Here is a 20,338-nt window from a genome sequence, read left to right as displayed (position 1 = left end):
AATGTTAATGTCAGCCTGGGCCTCCACAAGAAATGTCCAAAAGTAAAACGAAACACATATATACCAAATTCAAAACTACCCCTCGCCATAAAAACCCCACACACGTTAACTGCTCTAAAGCAGGAGACAGCTCCTGTAATCTATGTAGCCACAGCAACCTCAACGCCCTGAAAACTTGATTCCCCTATCTATAGTTTCTTTCCTACATTTATTTTTAAAACCTAGTCATTCCACTTAGCCAATGTTGATGCTTTAGGCATTCTGTCCAGCTGAAATGGGGGGTTTCCCCTTTCCTTTTCTGAGGAAGGGTCTCAGTAATGTAGCCCCTGCTGGCCTTGACCTTACAGGGACTGACTGGGACTGTCTCTGCTTCCCCAGCCTGGGATTAAAGGTGTCTGTCACCACACCTGACTTAAAAAGGGAATCCTCTCATGGCTGAACAGCTATGAATGTGTAGTTATCGAAGCTGAGTAAGATAACTATGAGCCCCCCCCCCCTTATTTCCATGACTATAAATGCTGTTGTCAACTTGTATGGAGGAGTGTACTGCTGAGCCACAAGGGAGACTACAGGCATGCCAACCTGTTTCCTACAGGCCTTCAAACACCAGCAACAGGAAGTAGCCAGGTCAGGTAGGTAACTGGGTAATTACCAGGACCAGCCAGTGTTAGACATTAGCAACATCACAGAGAGGAAGCAAGCGGAAGCTGCACTGTTCCCTGCTGACCAGGGGGCATCTTTCTGAAGGAAGTTCCTCTGCTGGCATGAGGTTTCTTGCTACCAGGAGTTTGTTTACAACAGCAGTCAACTGGTGTCTCCTTCTCATATCTGGGTAGTCACACAAAGTACCAGAAGAAACCTACTTAGGATACATGTAAAAACCAAAGAACTGCATATAGGGCATGCCTGTAATAACTTTCCAGGCTGAGGCAGGAGGATTGTCACAAGTTTAAGGCCAGCCTAGAATGCATAGCAAGACTGTCTCCGACAACCAAGACCAAACAAAGGCAAAGGAAACATTTTGATTATCTTATTTTTTTATCTTCAAAATTTTCTGCCATGACATCGGAATGCATGATAGAAATGGCTCATCTTCACGTGAAACACTTGGGTTCATTTTCATTCACAAGTTTTCTAAAAACAAAACAAAACAAAAAACCCCAACAAAACAAAAACAGTTTCATAATCCCACCTCCTTCCAACCATTATCACAGATCTGACTGACGGGAAACAGTAGTGACCAGCACCAGAGGCTGGAGCGCTCTCTGCACATTAGTAGTGTCTTTGGAACTACCACCCAAGAGGATCATGATTATAAATCTCATTGTACATGGTAACCCCAAAGGTGACACATGTCCCCAAATAAAGTCCCTGCGTGTGGCGAGCCGCATCCTCCAGGCACTGAGAGACGCACGTTCTTCTCCTTGAATTGCTTGTTCATCTCCTAGTATCCATTTTGCAAGGACTTGATTTCATCTCCACTGCTAGCTGGTGAACAGAGATGCCTGAAGCTGTGCGCTCTGACACTGGGTGAAGACTAAACTGAAGAAGTCAGGTGGCTTGAAATCTCCCTCTGAAAGAGAGCTATGTTGAGAGAGCTATGTCGAGGTGAGGATTTTTTATTTTTATTTTTTCCAATTAAAAAAAGCTGTAAACAAAAGGAGAGAGCTTCATGGACATATATACCTAGACACAGACTTTGAACGCACTTCGATGTGTGCATCTTACTCAGACACACCCTTGGCACAGCGTGTGAATAGTGGCGAGTGTCCTTGGCGTTCACGGTTCCCAGCGCTGATGACATACCTGATGTGTTACTCCTGAGAAGGTACTGGAAGGGATGACAGTTCTGCTGCACTCTGGAATGGCACGATCACATAAAGGCTTGCACACTTAAGACTTCTGAACTTAAGAAAAGTCACATAATCCAACAACAAAAAAGTAGGAAAACAATGTAGGAAGTTAAAAAAAATAGTTTTGTAATTAAAGTATAAACAAACATAGGAAATGCACACTTGTCAATCACTGAAGTAGGAAACACATACTTAGGAAAAATAGTTATCTGACAAAACTTAGAAAAGCCGACCTGCCCATGTATACTACTAACACATGCACTGCCCAGACCAAAGCCAGCCATACAAGGGCTGCAAGGCTCACCGAAGGAGGAAATGCTCACAGACAGCACATCTGCAAGGGGTGCAGTCTATAGGCGGCACTGTGACTATTACATTTCTATAAAAAAAGACATCTCTTGGTGTAATTTGTATAAAAATTACAACTAGACCAATGAATTTCAAGCACCAATTTGACCACTTAGCGACTGTGAGGGAACAGATAGCGCTGAAGGCTAGCGACAGTTAGCAGGTCGTCATTACAGTTCATCGGTTAAAGGCATGCGGTTTGTTTTCTTCCATTCCCTTGAATGCCCAACATTACAGAATGTTTAGGCCAGTGAAGGACTCCTTGGAGAATCGATTCTCTCAGAATCATGGTTTACTATACATGAAAAGCTCAACAAACCAAGGCTTGCTTCTGGGATATAGCAATCTGTACACAAGCCACTGAGGACTGTTTCTCATCAGAACTTAGAAAGGCAGCACCTAGGCAGTAGCCTCCTACAAGCACGTCTGGACATCTCGGGTAGTGTAAGAAAATGCAACATCCCATGGAAAGGCAACACCATCGCACTTGGCAATGCTAACATTCCCCTTAATTAAGCTCCCGTTAGACATCTGAGTGGGACGGTATCACAATGACAGCACTTTTTCCTGCTTTCATTTTTTGCATCAGGAAAAAATGGCAGCTTGAGCCAGCAGCCACACGAGCGATGGTGCCTGAGCGGCCTCCAGCTGTTGAGGAATGGAGGAAATCGCATTCAGGTAACAGGTTTCTTCCAATGGGTGCAGCTGCAGTTTGGTTTCCAGTATCTGCACCACGAATGTGGATTTCTTGGACACACTCACCTGCCAGTCTCCTCCTGCTATTTAAGTTTGGTGACGTCGTCAACATCTACCAAACAGTCTCCTGGATTGCTCTAGCTCACTGGTGGCATATTGGACTGCTGGAGAGTGTCCGATCTCATGGGAAAGAAACCTCCATCCACAGTCATCTCACCACTGCCCGTCCCGTTACCTGGCCCCATCACGTCACGGGGTCACGGGCTGCAGAGGAACCCTGCAGCCTGGGTTTTAGCATAGGGGTGTTGTGCCTCGATCCTCCTCAGGCAGCTCAGGTGCTCCCTGTTTCTCACCTAACTCACTAGCAGGCTCTTCATCAATCAGCACACCAAGGTCTTCCCTACCCCACTCGCTCTGCTCCTCGCTGGGCTCTGTGATCTGCTCCAGGCTGTTCTCCACAAGTGTGGAGGAGCTGCCCATTCTGCTTTCCTCTTCAGCCGTCCCAGTTAATGGTAGGGAAGGAGGCAGTGGAGGAGAGTTAGACGGCCTGGCAGTTTCAGAGGAAGAGGCAGGGGTTTTGGTCACACTGGCGTCTGTTATGACCTCGTTTTGAGGCACAGGTAACTTTTCCACAAGCTTCCACTGAATGATGCTCATATCTTTCCCACCAGTTGAAATTAGGTGACTGTCATTATGAGTAAAACTGACGTTGGTCACATGGCTGCTGTGGGCACTGTACTTGTGACTGGGAGCCTAGAAAAGAAATCAGATGGGAAAATTAAACTCATTTTTACATGCCTGCTCACAGCAGTAGAGATGAGCAGGGAGATTAAGTCAGGTTATGAAAACAGGTTCATTTATGTCTGTGCTAGGAGACATCAGAGCTGAGGAACGGACCTGGGAAGATCTTCCTTTTCTTATTTCTTTAAAAGGAACGAGAGTCTGGAAGTGCACTCAGGCAATGGTAGTACCTGAGAGTCAAAGGCAGGAGGAGTGCTATGAACTCAAGGCTAAAAGACCCTGACTCAGAAAGAAACAACAGGACACTAAGAATCGCCCACCCTCTAGCATGACAAAGGGGAAACTGGGCAAGGGTGTGCTGTGCAGCACATCACCAAGAGCGCTGACCTTGGCTTTGGAGCAGGGGTACTGAAAGAGATGAACTTTACAGAAATCATCAGCCACTGCGATCACTCTTCTGTTGTGGGATCGAACCAGTGCGTTGATGTCTGTCCCATCAGATCCTTCCGGCCAGACTCCTAGAGAAAATGTAACTGACGTTTCACACACCCAAACACCTCAAGCCAAGCAACACAGAGGCAATCCTAGTCAGCAAGAAGCAACAGGTGGTGCCAAGACACTAGCCTCACTGTGACCTGCTTCCACAACAAGCTCCTTAGGAGACACCATCAGTTCCTCGTAGAGAGGAACGCAGAGGCACTCTGTCAGCAAAGGGTAAGGACTAAGCGCTCCCTTCCTGGTAGGTGAGCGCCTTCACAAAGTGTTCTCATGGAAGGGCCTAGGCAGACACTGCTTTAGTGTGCTCTATCCTACAGAACTGTGTTCGAAGAGAAGGCATACCAAATACGCTTAGCAAGTTACTCTGAGGCGGGGCTGTCATGGTCTAAGTGAACAAGCTTCTTTTAGTCCAGACAGAAACTGTGGAAATTAGAGCTGAGGTATTGACTTCCTATGGCTGAATCCTACTCAGTCATTTTTTGGGCTCATTCTATTTGTTTTTTTTTTTTTTTGGTGTGTGTATGAGTGTTGCTTACAGTAAGGATAAGCACAACACATGTGTGCCTGGTGATCACAGATGTCACAGACGGTGTCTGAGCCCTGGAACAGAGTAACCATTCTAAGCACAGTGCTTTTCACTCAGGAGTCCACCTTTCTAGTCCTGAGAACAAATTCATTTTGGGGGGAAGGTATATTTGTGTATTACACACTTGTGAGTGTGCAGGGCAGGTACATGCAAAGCCACAGGAAGATGCTGGGAGTCTTACTCCACTCCGCTCTGCCTTGTTCCATTAAGACAGGGTCAGTCAGTGTGCTGGGGAGATAGTTGTTAAGCCCTGATTGCTCCTCCACAGGAATGGGACTTGCATGGTGGCTCACAATCATCTTTAACTCCAGCTTCAGAGGAGTCAATCAATGTCTTCTGGCCCCCACAGACATGCAGATGACACATTTACATACATGCAAGCAAAATATTCTTTATACATAAATCTTAAAAGGGGGAAAGAGGGCAGAGTCACTGTTTATGCTAGAACAACTTCCCAGCAAGTTCCTGGGATGTGCCTGCCTTGACCACACAAGGCTGCGGTTGTAGGCATGTTCAGGACCACATCCAACTTTCTGTGTGTGCACTGGAAACTCAAACTCAGGTTTTCATGCTTGCACATAAAGTGTTTGTACCCACAAAACATCTCCTTAGCTTCAGGGTCTCTGCTGTGGAAATTAGAGCTGAGGTCTAATAACATTGTCAATAACATTCAGGAACCTGTCTCTATCTCTCTGTTGATGGGATTACAGTTCAGGCTACTATCTATATCTGATTTTTTACATGTTAGCTAGAAGTCTGAATTTGGGTCTTCATGCTTACACTGCAAGCACTTTGCCAAATAAGCTATCTCCTCAGCCCTATAATCCCCAACTTTTATCTTTAAATAATAATCGGCTAAAAATCACCTTAATATTTTAAAAAATGGCACTAGGACAACTGAATGCCCATAAGCGAAGAAGACGACAAGGAAGAAGACGAAGAATAAGACGAAGAAGAAAGAAGAAAGAAGAAAGGAGAAGAAGAAGAAAGAAGAAGAAAGAAGAAGAAGAAAGAAGGAAGAAGAAAGAAGGAAGAAGAAAGAAGAAGAAGAATGAAGAAAGAAGAAAGAAGAAGAAGAAGAAGAAAGAAGTAATAGTAGTAGCAGTAGTAGTAGTGGTGGTGGTGGTGGTGCAAGGACGCTAAACACCAGTGGAATGTCATGGCACAGTTACATAGCAGTGGTCCCACCAAAGCCACAGAACAGCAGCACCACACTGTACTGTAATGCCCGAGAAATGAAGCCTTGTTTGTAGACACTCTGTCCATGTGCGCAGCATCATTATTATGATAGCTGAGAGGTGGGATGAACAAAATGTAGTCTCTGTCACTCATACAGAAGGATGCCAGAGCCTTGATACACACCAGGGGAGCTTTTTTTTTTTTTTTAAAGATTTATTTATTGTATGTGAGTACACTGTTGCTGTCTTTAGGTACACCAGATGTGAGGGTTGTGAGGCACCATGTGGTTGCTGGGAATTGAACTCGGGACCTCTGGAAGAGCAACCAGTTCTCTTAACCACTGAGCCACCTCTCCAGCTTCCAGATGAGTGCCCCCCCCCCCCCCGGGCTTGTGTAGCTCTGGCTGTCCTGGAACTCACTCTGTAGACCAGGCTGGCCTCGAGCGCAGCCACTGTCAACAGACCACATTGTATGTGTATGTTTATATGAACTATCCAGACAGGGAACTGACAGAAAAAGCAGATGTGTACTGGCTGCTGGGCTGGGGGAGAGTAGTGGTTCCCATCCTTCCTAACACTGTGGCTCTTCCTCACGATGGGGTGACTCCCAACCATAAAACTATTTCATTGCTACTTCATAACTAATTTTGCTACTGTTATGAATCATAATGTGAATATCTGATACTTATTTATGATAGGGTACTTATGAAAGGGTTGCTGACTCCTTAAGGGGTCATGACCCACAGGCTGAGAACACTGGGATAGAGGGCACCCTGAGCCCTCTATCCCAGTGCTGAAGGTTCCTTGGAAGTGAGGAAAATGCTGCAAGATCAAAGCACAACAAGTCCATGAGTGTGGGTTTGGGAAAACCACTGGTTTGTACGCTTTAGGTAAACCAATCAATATGTGTCAAGATCTCAATAATGCTGCTATTTTTTGGAATGTCTTTACTAATTTGAAAACTTCAAACCCACTTTTGGGAAATACAATTCAGATGTTTTACCCCTTTGTGTCAACTCCTTTCTGTTGAGACAAAGTTTAGGGCTCTGCAGAGACCAATCTCATATTGGTTCAGTCAGTACCTTAGGGTTTTACTGCTGTGAACAGACACCATGACCAAGACAACTCTTACAAGGACATTTCATTGGGACTGGCTTACAGGTTCAGAAATTCAGTCCATTATCATCATGGTGGGAAGCATGGCAGTGTGCAGGCAGGCATGGAGCTGGAGGAGTTGAGAGTTCTACATCTTTATCTGAGGGTTGCTTGGAGAAGACTAACTTCCTGGCAGCTAGGAGGAAGGTTTATAAGCCCACCCCCACAGTGACACACTTTCTCCAATAAGGCCACACATCCTAATGGTGCCACTCTCTGGGCATATTCAAACACCACAGTTAGTCCATTTAATTTCTCTTAATCTGAAAGTAAGAGTCTTACTATATAGTCTTGCCTGGCCTCAAACTCTCAGAGATACACCTACCTATCTGCCTTTTAAATGTTGGGGTTAAAGGAGCGTGCCATCAAGCCTGGCTAATAACTTTCTTCTATCAATTTACCTGGTAAACATGATGTATAAAAAGCTCTCACACATTCTTCACATTAGCTGCAATTTTCTTACCAAAGACTTGGAAGCCTAGCACACAGGTATATGTTGTCCAATCGATGTCCTTGCAATCTGATCGGTTCCTGATTAGTTTGCAGCCATTTTCAATGTCCCCTTTAGAAATTTAGAAACAAGAAGTATAATAATAGTGCTGTGTACAAATGTATCTGAAAGTGCGTCTTGATTCAAACTAGTCATGTTTACTTGTATTTATAATCCACACACTGAGAGACATTTACGATTCATTTAAACTAGTCATGTTTACTTGTATTTATAATCCACACACTGAAAGACATTCAAGATTCATTTAAACTAGTCATGTTTACTTGTATTTATAGTCCACACACTGAAAGACATTTAAGATTCATTTAAAAAGGAAAAGAATGTGTTTAACAGGACCTTGCAGAATTACAAAGTGTTTCCCATAGAAGTTTTAATCTTTTCTATGGAAGCATAAAGGCTCACCCATAACGTTTGCCCTGCCTCCAGGAAAAGCGGTTAAATGTAACCATTTAGAGCTGTATCAGGTTCACAGAAAGATCTCTCGTGGCAACATCTGCTCAGTTCTACACCATTAAATGAATGCATTGCTTTCTTGGAGAAGAGGCTTGCACGTAAGACTCCTTACTTAGCGTGGAGTAACAGAAGCTGTAAGTTAGAGGCCAGCATGCACTCCTCAGAGTTTGCACTCCATGTAGCCTGTACAGCAGTGCCTTGCAAACACATTGAACCCATACATGATTGTTCATACTTACAGTACAGTATCTCGTAGTCACCCGAGTTAGACATTATATGCTTATTGTCTGGGGACCAGTCAAGGTGTGTGATGTAGCTAGAATGTCCCTAAGAAAAGATTAAGAAAGAAAGCATTTAGAGTTTTGAATGACAATTTCCTACTTTACTAACATGCGCCAGGAATCCTAAGGGATGAGAGCATCATAGCCCAAGGGACCAAAAGGTTCAATGGTTCTTTTTACCCTGTACTCTTAGAAGCTGAGGATGCAGTAGACACAGGTATGTGAAGAGAACCAGTGGTAGAAGAATTTGGCAGGATTGTGGTGTTCAAAGGGCTGCACACAACAGGAAAACTACCAAGTTACTGGAACCTGGGTGAAACCTGCTGGTGTCTCTACCTACACCCCAGAAACAAGTCCCCTCCACCTAGGGAATCCCAAGAAGGACTCTTCAGCTCCCAGCTCAGATTTTAACGCATTCATCCTATGTCCCTATTAGAGCGCTGTCCGTCTTGAGAGTGCACTTCTGTCCCAGGTTAAACACACACGTTTCCCTGGGCTGTGTGTGCTCCCTGTAAAGTCAGAATGAAACTCTCCCAGGAAAACTCCTGTCTCCAGAGAATGCTCTGGGTGGGGCAAGTGATTGCAACACTGCAGTCCTGCAGAACACCTGGACCCAAGCTAATCACCGACTCTTTAAAACTTTCTTTAAGGGGCTGGTGAGATGGCTCAGTGGGTAAGAGCACCCTCTCCTCTCCTCTCCTCTCTTCCAAAGGTCCAGAGTTCAAATCCCAGCAACCACATGGTGGCTTACAACCATCCGCAACGAGATCTGGCGCCCTCTTCTGGAGTGTCTGAAGACAGCTACAGTGTACTTACATATAATAAATAAATCTTTAAAAACAAAACAAAACAAAAAAAACTTTCTTTAAATAGGAACATGTTAATATTATTTTGCTGCTTGGCTTTTAGTAGCACTGGAAAGGAAAACAACAAACACTACTAAATACTTAGCTGTTAGCTTCACATGTAAGCATCTGATGAGTCCCAGTAAGTCAGGTAAGTCAGAGAGAGCTCATGGTTGTCCATGTTGACAGACACACGCTGACTGGCTTCATCTAGCCAAATTTTGTACTTCTGGAATTAAAAGCTTCCTGCATACAGTGTTTTAAGTTAATAAATTCAATGTGTCTCAGATGCTGTTTTTAATGATCTATAAGCTTCTTAATTATTCCACTCTCCTCCCGAAGCCTGATTAAATGTGTCCTAAACTCCTTCTGGACCCATAGCCTTCTTCAGAGCATTGCAAATACATATGCTTATGTCTTAGTGAACTGAATTGTGGAAATTTGGGAATTCTGAAGCTTTCTGGATAATAGAGACTGTAGGTATGTTGGAAAACAGGTTGGGGAATCACTTGCAGTTGAGAATATCAGCAACAAGAGATCAGCTTCTAAAGCCAGAATGTATTTCTGAGTGAGCATGAGGACATGCTAACACATCATTGATAGACAAGTCTCAGGCCTAGCTCTGCTGTCTAGGGATAGCATGAGGACATGCTAACACATCATTGATAGACAAGTCTCAGGTCTAGCTCTGCTGTCTAGGGATAGCATGAGAACATGCTAACACATCATTGATAGACAAGTCTCAGGTCTCAGCTATGCTGTCTAGGGATTAAGCAGACTAATCTTGGCAATGCACATTCCTCTAAGTGTTCATTCTGACATAGATGTTCTTTGGATGGTACCTGCATCTTAGTGAAAAGCCTGCTGCCCTACTTAGAAGAGAATGAAAAACACTATGTGTCTACATAATACTTAATATGTAACAGTGGACACAGTGTGTGCAGGTCCATCAATGCATATTGCTCTCAAAGGCTTATCTGGGGACTAGGTCTGACTCATGTTGGAAAACAGAATGGTTATTTCCCCGATAGCAATGTCAACAATAAGCACAGAGTACACAGTGCAGCTATTGGGAAGTGGGGAAAGGGTCTGTAATACCTCACACCCCCAGATGTGACCATAGTGTCCTCTCCCAACTTACAGGCTCAGGGACAGAATGGGCTGAGCATCCCCATTCTAAGCCTGGAACCTGAATGCTGACAAGATTTAAAGCCCATGGATTTTGGAGCATTTTATATTTTAGATTTGATGGTCAACTGAGATATCCCAAATCTAAAACCCTTGTGAGACAAAGCACTTCATGTCAGATATTCAACCTGTGCACACATAGAGTAGGAAACTGTGTCAGACTTCACCACACCGGACAAGCACAATGGTACAGAGTGACCTTATCACCTTGAAACTTTAAAACAGTATTCAAAGCTAGCACTGCAATTACTGCTATTTGATTACCAGATGGTACAACCACATGCTAATTACAAGTAATATGAAGAACACAGCACCCGGAGAACAGCCATGAGCATTCAAGTGTGGCATTGCATGGAATACTGACTCCTAACTGAGTAGCCATCTCTAGTTTAGTCATCCTATAGAACTTTCTATAGTAATGAAAACGCTCTCTATCTTGGTGGTCCAGGGTCACCTGTAGTGTCTAAGTAGCCAACTTGTAACTAGTATTCCAAGGACACCGACCTGTACTTAACATTATGAACACAAAGTTGTGACCAGTAAGTACCATACTGGATTAGCAAGGGCTACAAATTGTCAATTCATTTTTTTTTTTTTTTTAGTATTTGCAAAGTTCCTCTTACTATTTAGTGCACTTAGAGTAAGATGTGGTTCTGTTTCTGGACTCTAGTCTGTCTATTCCCAAACAACTCTGATAATTCTGCAGCCCATGGGCAGTTTCAGATGAATATCAGATCTTTTCTCAAGCCCATAAACAACATGATGAATGTTTACAGCCACATCACATTGAGAGAAGAGTGTGCAAGGACCAGGCTCCGTCCTACCTACTTCTGTCTAGACACAGACCATGTCCACCTGGGCTCAGCCTGTCTTCCTGCGATTTCACGTGGCTTCTTGGGCTTGTTCTGTTTACTCTCAACACAAGGTTTTGTTCTAGTAGCAGGGATTAAAGATAAGGTCTCCCAAACTTTTTACTTCTTGAGATATTTTCATTCAGTTACTCGGGCTGGGCTTCAGCCTCTAAGTAGCTGGGATGACAGGCCTGTGCCATCATGCCCATCCTCATGGTAATTTTGCTGTTATCCCTCCTACTCTATTTAAAGAACAGTTCCTCCTTTATTCCCCCAAAAGAAGCCAGGTGGTGGAGGAACACAGCTTTAATCTCAGCACTTGGGAGGCAGAGGCAGGCAGATTTCAAGACCAGCCTGTCTACACAGTGAGCTCTAGGACAGATAGGACTAACCCTGTCTTGAAAAAACCAAAGCCCTCAAACAGTTACAGTTGTTTTGCTAGTCTAATCAAATCTAGTAGACTGAAGTACACTGGCAGTCCTAATCCGTAGCACTTGGTCAGGCACCCAGATACCCACCCCGCAAACTACTACTTGGCTCTGGGGGACGGGAGGACTGACTCAGTGAGAGGGTTGTCTTTGTTTCTTCTCTCCCCTCTGCTTAGAAGTATGAGACAATGGCTGGAGTTCCTTAGGCTACATAAAATGATGCAAGGCACTGATATGCAGTGGAAGGAAAGGAGACTATATGTGAGAGAGATGCTGGATCCAACCCAGGGCCTGCTACAGACTAGGCAAACACGCTGCTACTGAGCTCTGATTTCCAGTCCCTGATGACCTCTTTTAGATGAGTCTATTGTGGATTTGGTTTAATGCTTGTTATGTTAATGTTAAAATTGCACAAGAATCCACAGGTAAGATGCCCAGGGTTCCTACCATCAGTTGGTTTTAATTGGTAAATAAAGTTGCTGACGGTCAATGGTTGGGCAGGGAGACAGAAAAAGGACTTTAGGATTGTCAGGCAGGGGAATGGAGAGAGAAAGGAGGATTGAGAACGGTCATGCCAGCAAAGGACAAAGACACAGTCAACATGTAAGAGTCGGGGAAGGGTGGCCTCAGCACCCCTCCTCCCCCAACTAGGTCTAGGGCAACATGTGTGTGTCTTTCATTCAGGAACCCAGAACTCTGGGGAAGATAGCAAGGATTGTGTGCAGCACGATTTGAGCAGGATTAATCAACTACTGCAACAGATGGTTCTGGGCCAGAAGGCTGAAGACAGATGTTCCAACGTTTTGCGGAAGTCAGCTGTCTATATAAATTGTTTAAGTTTTGGAAGCTATGTTTGTGTCCTTCCTATGTATTATTTAATTCGTTCTCACATCTCAATCACTTAAGTTGTTTAGCACTGAGGAAGATGATCTAGATTTGAAAAGGATGGTTTCAGATGGTAATGCAAGTTAAAATCAAAACAATTCAGATATAAAATTGTAAACTCTTTAAGTTAGGATAGATGTTAGAATAATGTACCTAAAACTGACAAAATTGATTGCCTGGACATTATTAGTGTATGTTATACCTTATAGTACACCTGTTACTATGTTCAATGTATATCCGAGAGAAAGGCCTTTTAATAGATGAAAAGGGGGAGAGTAGATTTGGTCTAATGCTTGCATTGTTACCTATGTTCCCAAAATTGCACAAAAATCTGCATGTAAGACGTTGAGGGTCCCTGACCTAGTTGTTTTTAATTGGTAAATAAAATTGCCAGAGGCCAATGGCAGGGCAGGGAGAGAGATGGGACTTTAGGATTTGAGGGCAAAGGGGCAGAGAGAGGAAGGAGGATTGAGAACCGCTGTGTGGGGAAAGGAGAGAGACCAGGCCTGAGGGTGCAGGAGAGAGCGCACAGCAATCACAGAAGACCCTGGAAGAGCGGCCCCAGCCCCTGCCCCCATTGGTCTAGGACAGCAAAGATGGAATATAGATTTTAGTAAGTAACAGCCCAGGAGTATTGGAGGGGAGGTGCAAGCCATGTGGAAGTTTGGGAATGGCCCAGCCATTGAGCTCTTTAAGGCATATTAATATAGAAGGGTGTATGTGTGTGTGTCTTAGTGTCTTACACGGCTTCTGCTGGGGTGATTTGAGCAGGACTGATTGGTTACAGCAGTCTATATCACTAATTTTATTTGTTTGATTTTTCAAGACAGGGTTTCTTGTGTAGCCCTGGCTATCCTGGAACTCATTCTGTCCACCAGGGTAGCCTCAAATCCATAGAGCTCTGCCTATCTCTGCCTCCCAAGTGCACACCCTCACCGCCTGACAGTATTGTAATTTTAGAGCTAGGAGAGTACTTTGTATAATCTACTATAGTTAACTGCAAAGCATATAACTCTATTCAAATCTGAGGTGCTTTTGTGGTTTATTTTCCTTGAGATTTCTAGGAAGTTTACATGAATCAGGACACAAAACACAATAAAAACATTTAATGGTCCACAAGATAAACAATTAAAAAATAATTGTAAAATAATGTTTTTGGAAAGAGAAAAGGTAGGTATCTTGTTGAGTGCTGCCCAGTGGAACCATCACTCATATTTTGTTTCTGGAAGGACAATGTGTAGGGACACTTAAACCTGCCTGCTGCCTTGTACTAGAGCGCCCAGATTTGCATCCTTGTGTTGCTCCATCTTCTGAAATAATGTGTCCACACACAATAACACCACAGAGAGGAAGACTGCAGCTGCTCAGAATGGTTATTCTCTATTACACGGGTATTTCCTAACACTCTAGTCTGTCTCTTTCTTTCTTTTGCTACCCTGTTCATGTAAACGTTGGCCAGTATCAGTGTTAGGTCTCGGGCAGTACAGCAACCAGTGCATATATCCAGAGCTCGCGGTGGGCTACAGAAGGCTTGCTGACAGCTGTGTAAAGCCAGCATTCTTTAGGAGCTTGTGAACCTGGTTCCTATTTGCCAGAAGGTGCCATTTCCCTTACCTAACTTACAAAGCCCACGCCTGACTTCCATGCTCCCTCCGTCCCTATGTTAGACATTAAAGCAAGCACCCTTAGATCCCCACTCTCTTCATACCCCACTGACTGGTCTCCCACAATTCCCTCGCTTGCTATGCTGTCTCTCTTGCTCTCTTGCTTCCCTAGCTCTGGCCATATTCAGTCTGCTCCCCTCAACAATAAAAACCTTTCCCTTAACCATACTATGGAGTGGTTGGTTTCTTTACTAATCCCTTTGCATACAATCAGGAAAATGACTGGAAGGAGGGGCCAGCATCTGCATTTGAATTCTGAGCTCTAGCTGTACCATTTTAAGAAAGGAACTATTAAAATTCAATTTTATGAAAATAAGATTCAGAGAAGCTATCAATTTGCTTGAAGTCACAAGTTAGTAGGTGGCTGAGCCAGCCTGGTCCAGTTTGTTCTCTTTAATAGCAGACAACAGACAAAGCAACAGTAGCATCTGAGCAGGCGGTAGGGGTAGAAAGAGCAGGGACAGAAGCACAGCCTGCAGGCAGCTGAGCCAGAGCCGTGCCCATTGTCACAGCCCTAACGGCTCTGTGTACGCACACAGGTCCTGAGACTGTCTCATGCGATTAATTGACTGTCATTTCCCAACATTTCCAAGGTCCTTCTGCTTGTCAGCTGTTAGACTGACTATTTTTTTCTCTGCTGGGTGAGTCAGATGGTAATAATAAAACACACTGCGGCAACTCTGAGGATCATAAGCACTGCACAGTCTTTCCTTGATGGCAAATGAGGAAAACTTTAAGTTCTAGATCTGCCATGATATCAAGACAACTGCAAAAGGAGGACTGAGTTAATAAGCAAGTAGCCCACACTGCAGCCAACTCTAAAGCCAGATTCCCACTCCATCTCTATGAGGTGGTGCATGTCCACAGTCCTAGTGGCCCAGGAGGCTGAGGCCAGCCTGGGCCACTTAAGAAGTTCCTGTCTCAAAACAAACCATCCAAACAAACAAAATATAGATTCTGTAAGGTTAAATCATATTTCCTATGCCCTATTTATTAAATAAGCTTTGGGGCCTGTTTATTCCTGTCAAGAGGTTACAAACTGAAGCATGATTTAAAGTTAGGCAGTGAGATGGCTCAGTGGTTATAGAGCTGTGTGCCATGTACTTGTGTCCCAGCACTGGAAGCCATGCAGAGCTGTCCTCTCACCTCCAATGTGCACTGTGCACATGTACTCACACACAAATCCTGCACATAATAGTCAAACAACTTATAGCCTACCATGGTTAAGTTAAAAAATCCTCATGGTGAAATATTGTTTTTCTTTTTTTATTTGTATGTGTGTGTGCATATGTTCCATGTGAATGCACATATACACACAGAGGCCAGATGACAACCTCACATTTCTTCACCAGTCTGGAACTCACCAAAGAGGCTAGGCTGGTTGGCAGTGAATCCCAGTGACCTGCCAGTTTCTGCACACACAGGGCAGGAATTACAACCCAGCACGCCCACGCCCAGCTTCTTTTGCTTAAACAAAGGTTCTGGGCTCCAAGGCCCTCAAGTTCGCAGGACAAGCACTTTTCCAGCTGAGCTGGAATATCTTTTTTTTTTTTTTTAATCTTTTTTTATATACTACAGACATTAAGTTGATAAATTAATTAAAAGATGCAAACAATGATTTGTAACTTGTTTTCAAAAGAAAGAAAATATTTTTAAGTTAAGTTCTGCAAGTATCTCAGATTGCTTGTAGACCAGTTTATAAGTGGACTGGTTTTAGAGTATGATATAAAACATACAGAGCAGTAATAAACAAATCTCTCTTCTCAAACACTAAGTCTTTGCTCATAAAAGTTCAACATTCTTCTTTTCTTTTCTGAGATAGTCTCATTATGTAGACCTGCCTGGCCTTGATCTTGTGACCAATGTTCTTGCCTCTGCGTCCAGACTGCTAAGAGCACAGGTCTGTGCTGCCAGGATAAGCAAACTGAAAACTCCGAATGTGAATGTCCGAAATGCTTTAAAATCTAGAACTTTATAAGCTCGTGTGATAGGTGGGTCAAAACACAAGTGTACTAAACACACTGTATAACATTATCTCTGTGCTGTGAGTGTAAGAAACGAATGAATCAGTGTTTTTACTTCAATTTGGCCCGAAGATCTCTTATAATGAGTATATAAATATTCGAAATGCCAGAAACCTGAAAGCTGAAATACTTCTGGTGCTAAGCATTTTAAGTAAAGAATAGTCAATCTGTGTAAAATAAGTAAAATAATTTTCAGCCCCACACTACATGTGTGTTTAGAAGAACTAGTTCTTTTATTTATGCACCTGAGTGAATTGTTTTATCAAGACTATCAAAGGATTCATGTCACCATGCTAATTCATCACGTCATTTGCTAATTCTGAATAATTTCCTAACACACATGCTAAGTTACTCCATTTTGAACATTTACTGAGTATTTATACGCCAGACACCAGCCTCAGTTCTTTACACACATTCACTTCGCTGCTGCTGCTTCCTTCCCTCCCTGTGTGCTGTATATATATGGGGGCCAGCTAGTGTCTGCCTTGTCCCTTGAAACAGGGTCTGTCATGTAAGCTGGAGCTAGGCTATACGCCAGTGAATCCCAGTGATCCTCCTGTCTACTCCCCAGTGCTGGGTTACAGGCATGCATGTCCATGCCCAGCTTTTTATGGGGGTGCTGGTAATTCAAACTCAGTCTTCATGCTTGCACACTAAACACTCTTACTTACTGAGCCATGTCCTCAGCCCTGCATTAGCTTCTTTTAATCCTGTGAAGTAGAAACTACCATTACCCTTACTTTGCAGGTGAGACGACTGAAACAGAAGGTTAGAGTAACCTGTTCAAGGCCACACTCGTGTCCAAGTGAGGAAGTAACGTTCAGGTCAGGAGTCTGCTGTCTGATGCAGTCTGTGTGTGTCTGTAGCCACCATGGGCTATTTCCTTCCTACTCTTCATTCCCATCCCGTGTGAGAGTGAAGCTAGGGCATCAGATACGCGGGCAGGTAACCCACACTGAGCTGCAGCTGCCCTTTCAGCTAGACTTCTCGGTGGCAGTGTGCTTGGTTTGTCTTCCTTTTCTTCTTGGCTCTCGTCTGCTGAGTGCCCCAGCTGGCCTGGAACTACAGATGAGTGCTACCATGCCTGGCACCTGTACCTCTTGAGGACAAAGGGACACATCTTCCAGACACAGTCTTGGTGCCTAGGCCCTTTCTTTAGTGTGAGCAGAGTTCCTACCTTACAGTAACCATGCAGATTATCTATAGAATTTAATTGTCATCTTATAAAGATGACCTTTTACCTTCAGAATATGGAAATACATTTCTGCTAACTGTCTTAAATGCAGACTGGTCTATATTACTACATTACTTACTTACTAAGCTCAAGGACAGCCAGGGTTAAACAGAGAAACCTGGGTCAAACATTAAATAAACTCTTAATACTAGTTAGAGGGAGAGAAAAGCTGAACTCAAATGTAAGGAAGAGATAGGCAACTGTGTTCTCCAGTTAGGTAATCACAATTTTATTTTTAAAAAAGATTGATTTAGTTATGTATATGTGTGTGACCAGAGAGAGCAATGGATTCCTTGGACCTGGAGTTATAGGTGGTTGACAACAGCTCAATATCAGACTGGCAATGACAATCAGGTCCCTGAAGGAGCAGCATTCCTTACTACTGAGCCATGTCTCCAGGTCTCTCACTCCTTTTTACTGAGATATGGTCTCCGGTAGCCCACGGTGGTCTCAAATTTATTGTGTAGCTGGGAATGACTTTGGATACTGATTCTTCTGCCCCCCTGTAAGCCAAGACATGGGATCCCAGGTATGTGCCACCATTCCTGGTTTATGATGTACTGGGGACCGAGGCAAGGGACTCACTCACCGTGTCCTAGTTCAGGCATTCTCAGTTTTCACAGAAATAGTTTAAAGCAGCTATTAGGAGAGTAACAGCTGTGTCACTATGAACATTTAATTCTCCTCATAACAGAGTATCTTTCAATCACCGTGTCACTTAAGTCACTCTACTTTGCTACTTACAGTGCACTTTCCATATCTGCTGTATTTTCTTCCGTTTTCTAAGACTGTGTAGAGGTAAATAAAGTTGTCATGAGAGCCCACAGCCAGAAGAGTACCATCTAGAATGAAACAGGAAAAAGTGCTAGTTGAAAATGTCTGTATGTATTGCTGCCTTATTTGTTCTATATCAAATGATATATGAAAACCGTTACATCCCATCAGTTTAGTTTAACTATTTGGCATGTTATGAACAAAGCTGACCACGCAGCATCTCCTAAACTCAAATGGTAGCCTAGTGCAGCATGACACTCCTCTTCCTGACCCTGTAGTCAGCTAAAGGCTGGTTTTAGAGAAATTTCCCCACATGTATTGGTGGAAGTGCACAATGTTTATGTAGTACACTAATCAGGTACAGCTCCATACGTGGGCAAGCACATCTGATCTCACCAATTACAGAGTGGGTTTCCTTAAGGACACATCACATTCTCTAGTTCTATAGTATCTTTGATTGCACCGACAAATATGCTAAGCACATAACAACTGGTCAAAGTCCACCAGTCTTTTGATTTTTAAATGCATTTTTAGGGGTTGTTATGCCAGGATTAAAAACAAATCAAATCAAATGAAACAGAAAATATTGCTGTTTCAAAATGACTTTTTGGGGGCAGGCAAGCTAGGTCAGAAGGGAAAGGTACAGGCTGCCAAACCTGATGGCTGGCATATTCCATCATAGAGACCATGTGGTAGAAGGATAGAGGCACCTAACAATGTCCTCTGACACATATGCTCATACAATACATGTTTTAAAAAACACAAATTAAGCTGACTCAAACTTTTGCAATTTTTTTTTTTTTTTTTTTTTGTTGGAGACAGGGTTTCTCTGTGTAGCCCTGGCTGTCCTGGAACTCACTTTGTAGACCAGGCTGGCCTCAAACTCAGAAATCTGCCTGCCTCTGCCTCCCAAGTGCTGGGATTAAAGGCTGCACCACCACTACCCAGCTCAAACTGTGGTGCGGAGCCTAGTGCGCACCACGATGTACAACGTCCACAAGCAGAGTTTTAAAAAACACAAATTAAGCTGACTCAAACTTTTGCAATTTTTTTTTTTTTTTTTTTTTTTNTTGGAGACAGGGTTTCTCTGTGTAGCCCTGGCTGTCCTGGAACTCACTTTGTAGACCAGGCTGGCCTCAAACTCAGAAATCTGCCTGCCTCTGCCTCCCAAGTGCTGGGATTAAAGGCTGCACCACCACTACCCAGCTCAAACTTTTGCATCTTGGGGTACATACATTTTTCTCCTCATTCAAGACAATATTCGGTGATTCTTTCTTTTTAAATAATGAAGAAACAATCAAGTTTTTATTTTTAGTCTTAATTCAACAGCCACTAGAGTCCACCTTCAGAGCTGAAGTTGTAGCTCAGTGCTGACGTGTTTGCCTGCCATGCACACGGAGGACTGGTTTCAACAGGTAGCATTACACAGACAAAAATCAACCCACACCAAATGCACCAGTGTAACCAAGGCAGGTGTGTCCTGCATGCTTATAGTCCCAGTTCTTCCAAGAGTGAGGAAGGAGAATTATAAATTTCAGGCCAGTTTGGGAAAGACTATGCCTCAAAAAAGCCAAACTAATTTTAGAAAAAAATGATATAAATTAAACCATATAGATAACAAAAACAAAGGTAACTGGAATATTATAGAAAGTTAACATTTTGGATAAAGTATACAAATAATTACTCAATGTTGACTGAAGTTATATAAAATTCTTACAATGAATTACTAGGTATTTTATTTAATAACTAACAATTATGGTTATGTAACTCAAGACAAGGCTAAGCAGAGTATAGAGGAGTGACAGTTGGATCCTGGTGTGTATTCTGGCTGTTTCTTTACAATGTTTGGGGGATGTCAAGGACGGAACGAAAGGAGAATGTGGTAGGCAAGTGTTCTAGCATGGAACTCTTTCTCCACTGCAGTATACTTAAGTATAAAGAGAAGCTTGCTACTGAGATGGAACACTCTGCTTAATATATACGGCTCCTCCTGTGTGCAGTGTTTAATATATATGCCTCCTCCTGTGTGCAGTGTTTAATATTTATGGCTCCTCCTGTGTGCAGTGTTTAATATTTATGGCTCCTCCTGTGTGCAGTGTTTAATATATATGGCTCCTCCTGTGTGCAGTGTTTAATATATATGGC

The 20,338-nt window shown here is 43.3% G+C and overlaps 1 protein-coding gene across 11 annotated transcripts in view; it reads right to left on the bottom strand.

Annotated features, from left to right (window-relative positions):
• Positions 1–1,019: 1,019 nt before the first annotated feature.
• Positions 1,020–20,338, bottom strand: part of Eml4 (EMAP like 4) — a 125,483-nt gene continuing 106,164 nt past the window's right edge. For all 11 annotated transcript variants that reach the window (XM_029470875.1, XM_021150126.1, XM_029470874.1 and 8 more), the window contains 5 exons: positions 18,164–18,261; positions 8,259–8,346; positions 7,519–7,617; positions 4,026–4,156; positions 1,020–3,650 (listed from right to left, as the gene is read on the bottom strand). In XM_029470875.1, the coding sequence (XP_029326735.1) occupies positions 3,189–3,650; positions 4,026–4,156; positions 7,519–7,617; positions 8,259–8,346; positions 18,164–18,261 (878 nt within the window). In that variant the 3' untranslated portion in view covers positions 1,020–3,188. The remainder of the gene's footprint in view (positions 3,651–4,025; positions 4,157–7,518; positions 7,618–8,258; positions 8,347–18,163; positions 18,262–20,338) is intronic.

The sequence above is a fragment of the Mus caroli genome, chromosome 17, assembly GCF_900094665.2.
Source record: "Mus caroli chromosome 17, CAROLI_EIJ_v1.1, whole genome shotgun sequence".
NCBI lineage: Eukaryota > Metazoa > Chordata > Mammalia > Rodentia > Muridae > Mus > Mus caroli.
This window is presented reverse-complemented; position numbering and strand designations above follow the sequence as displayed.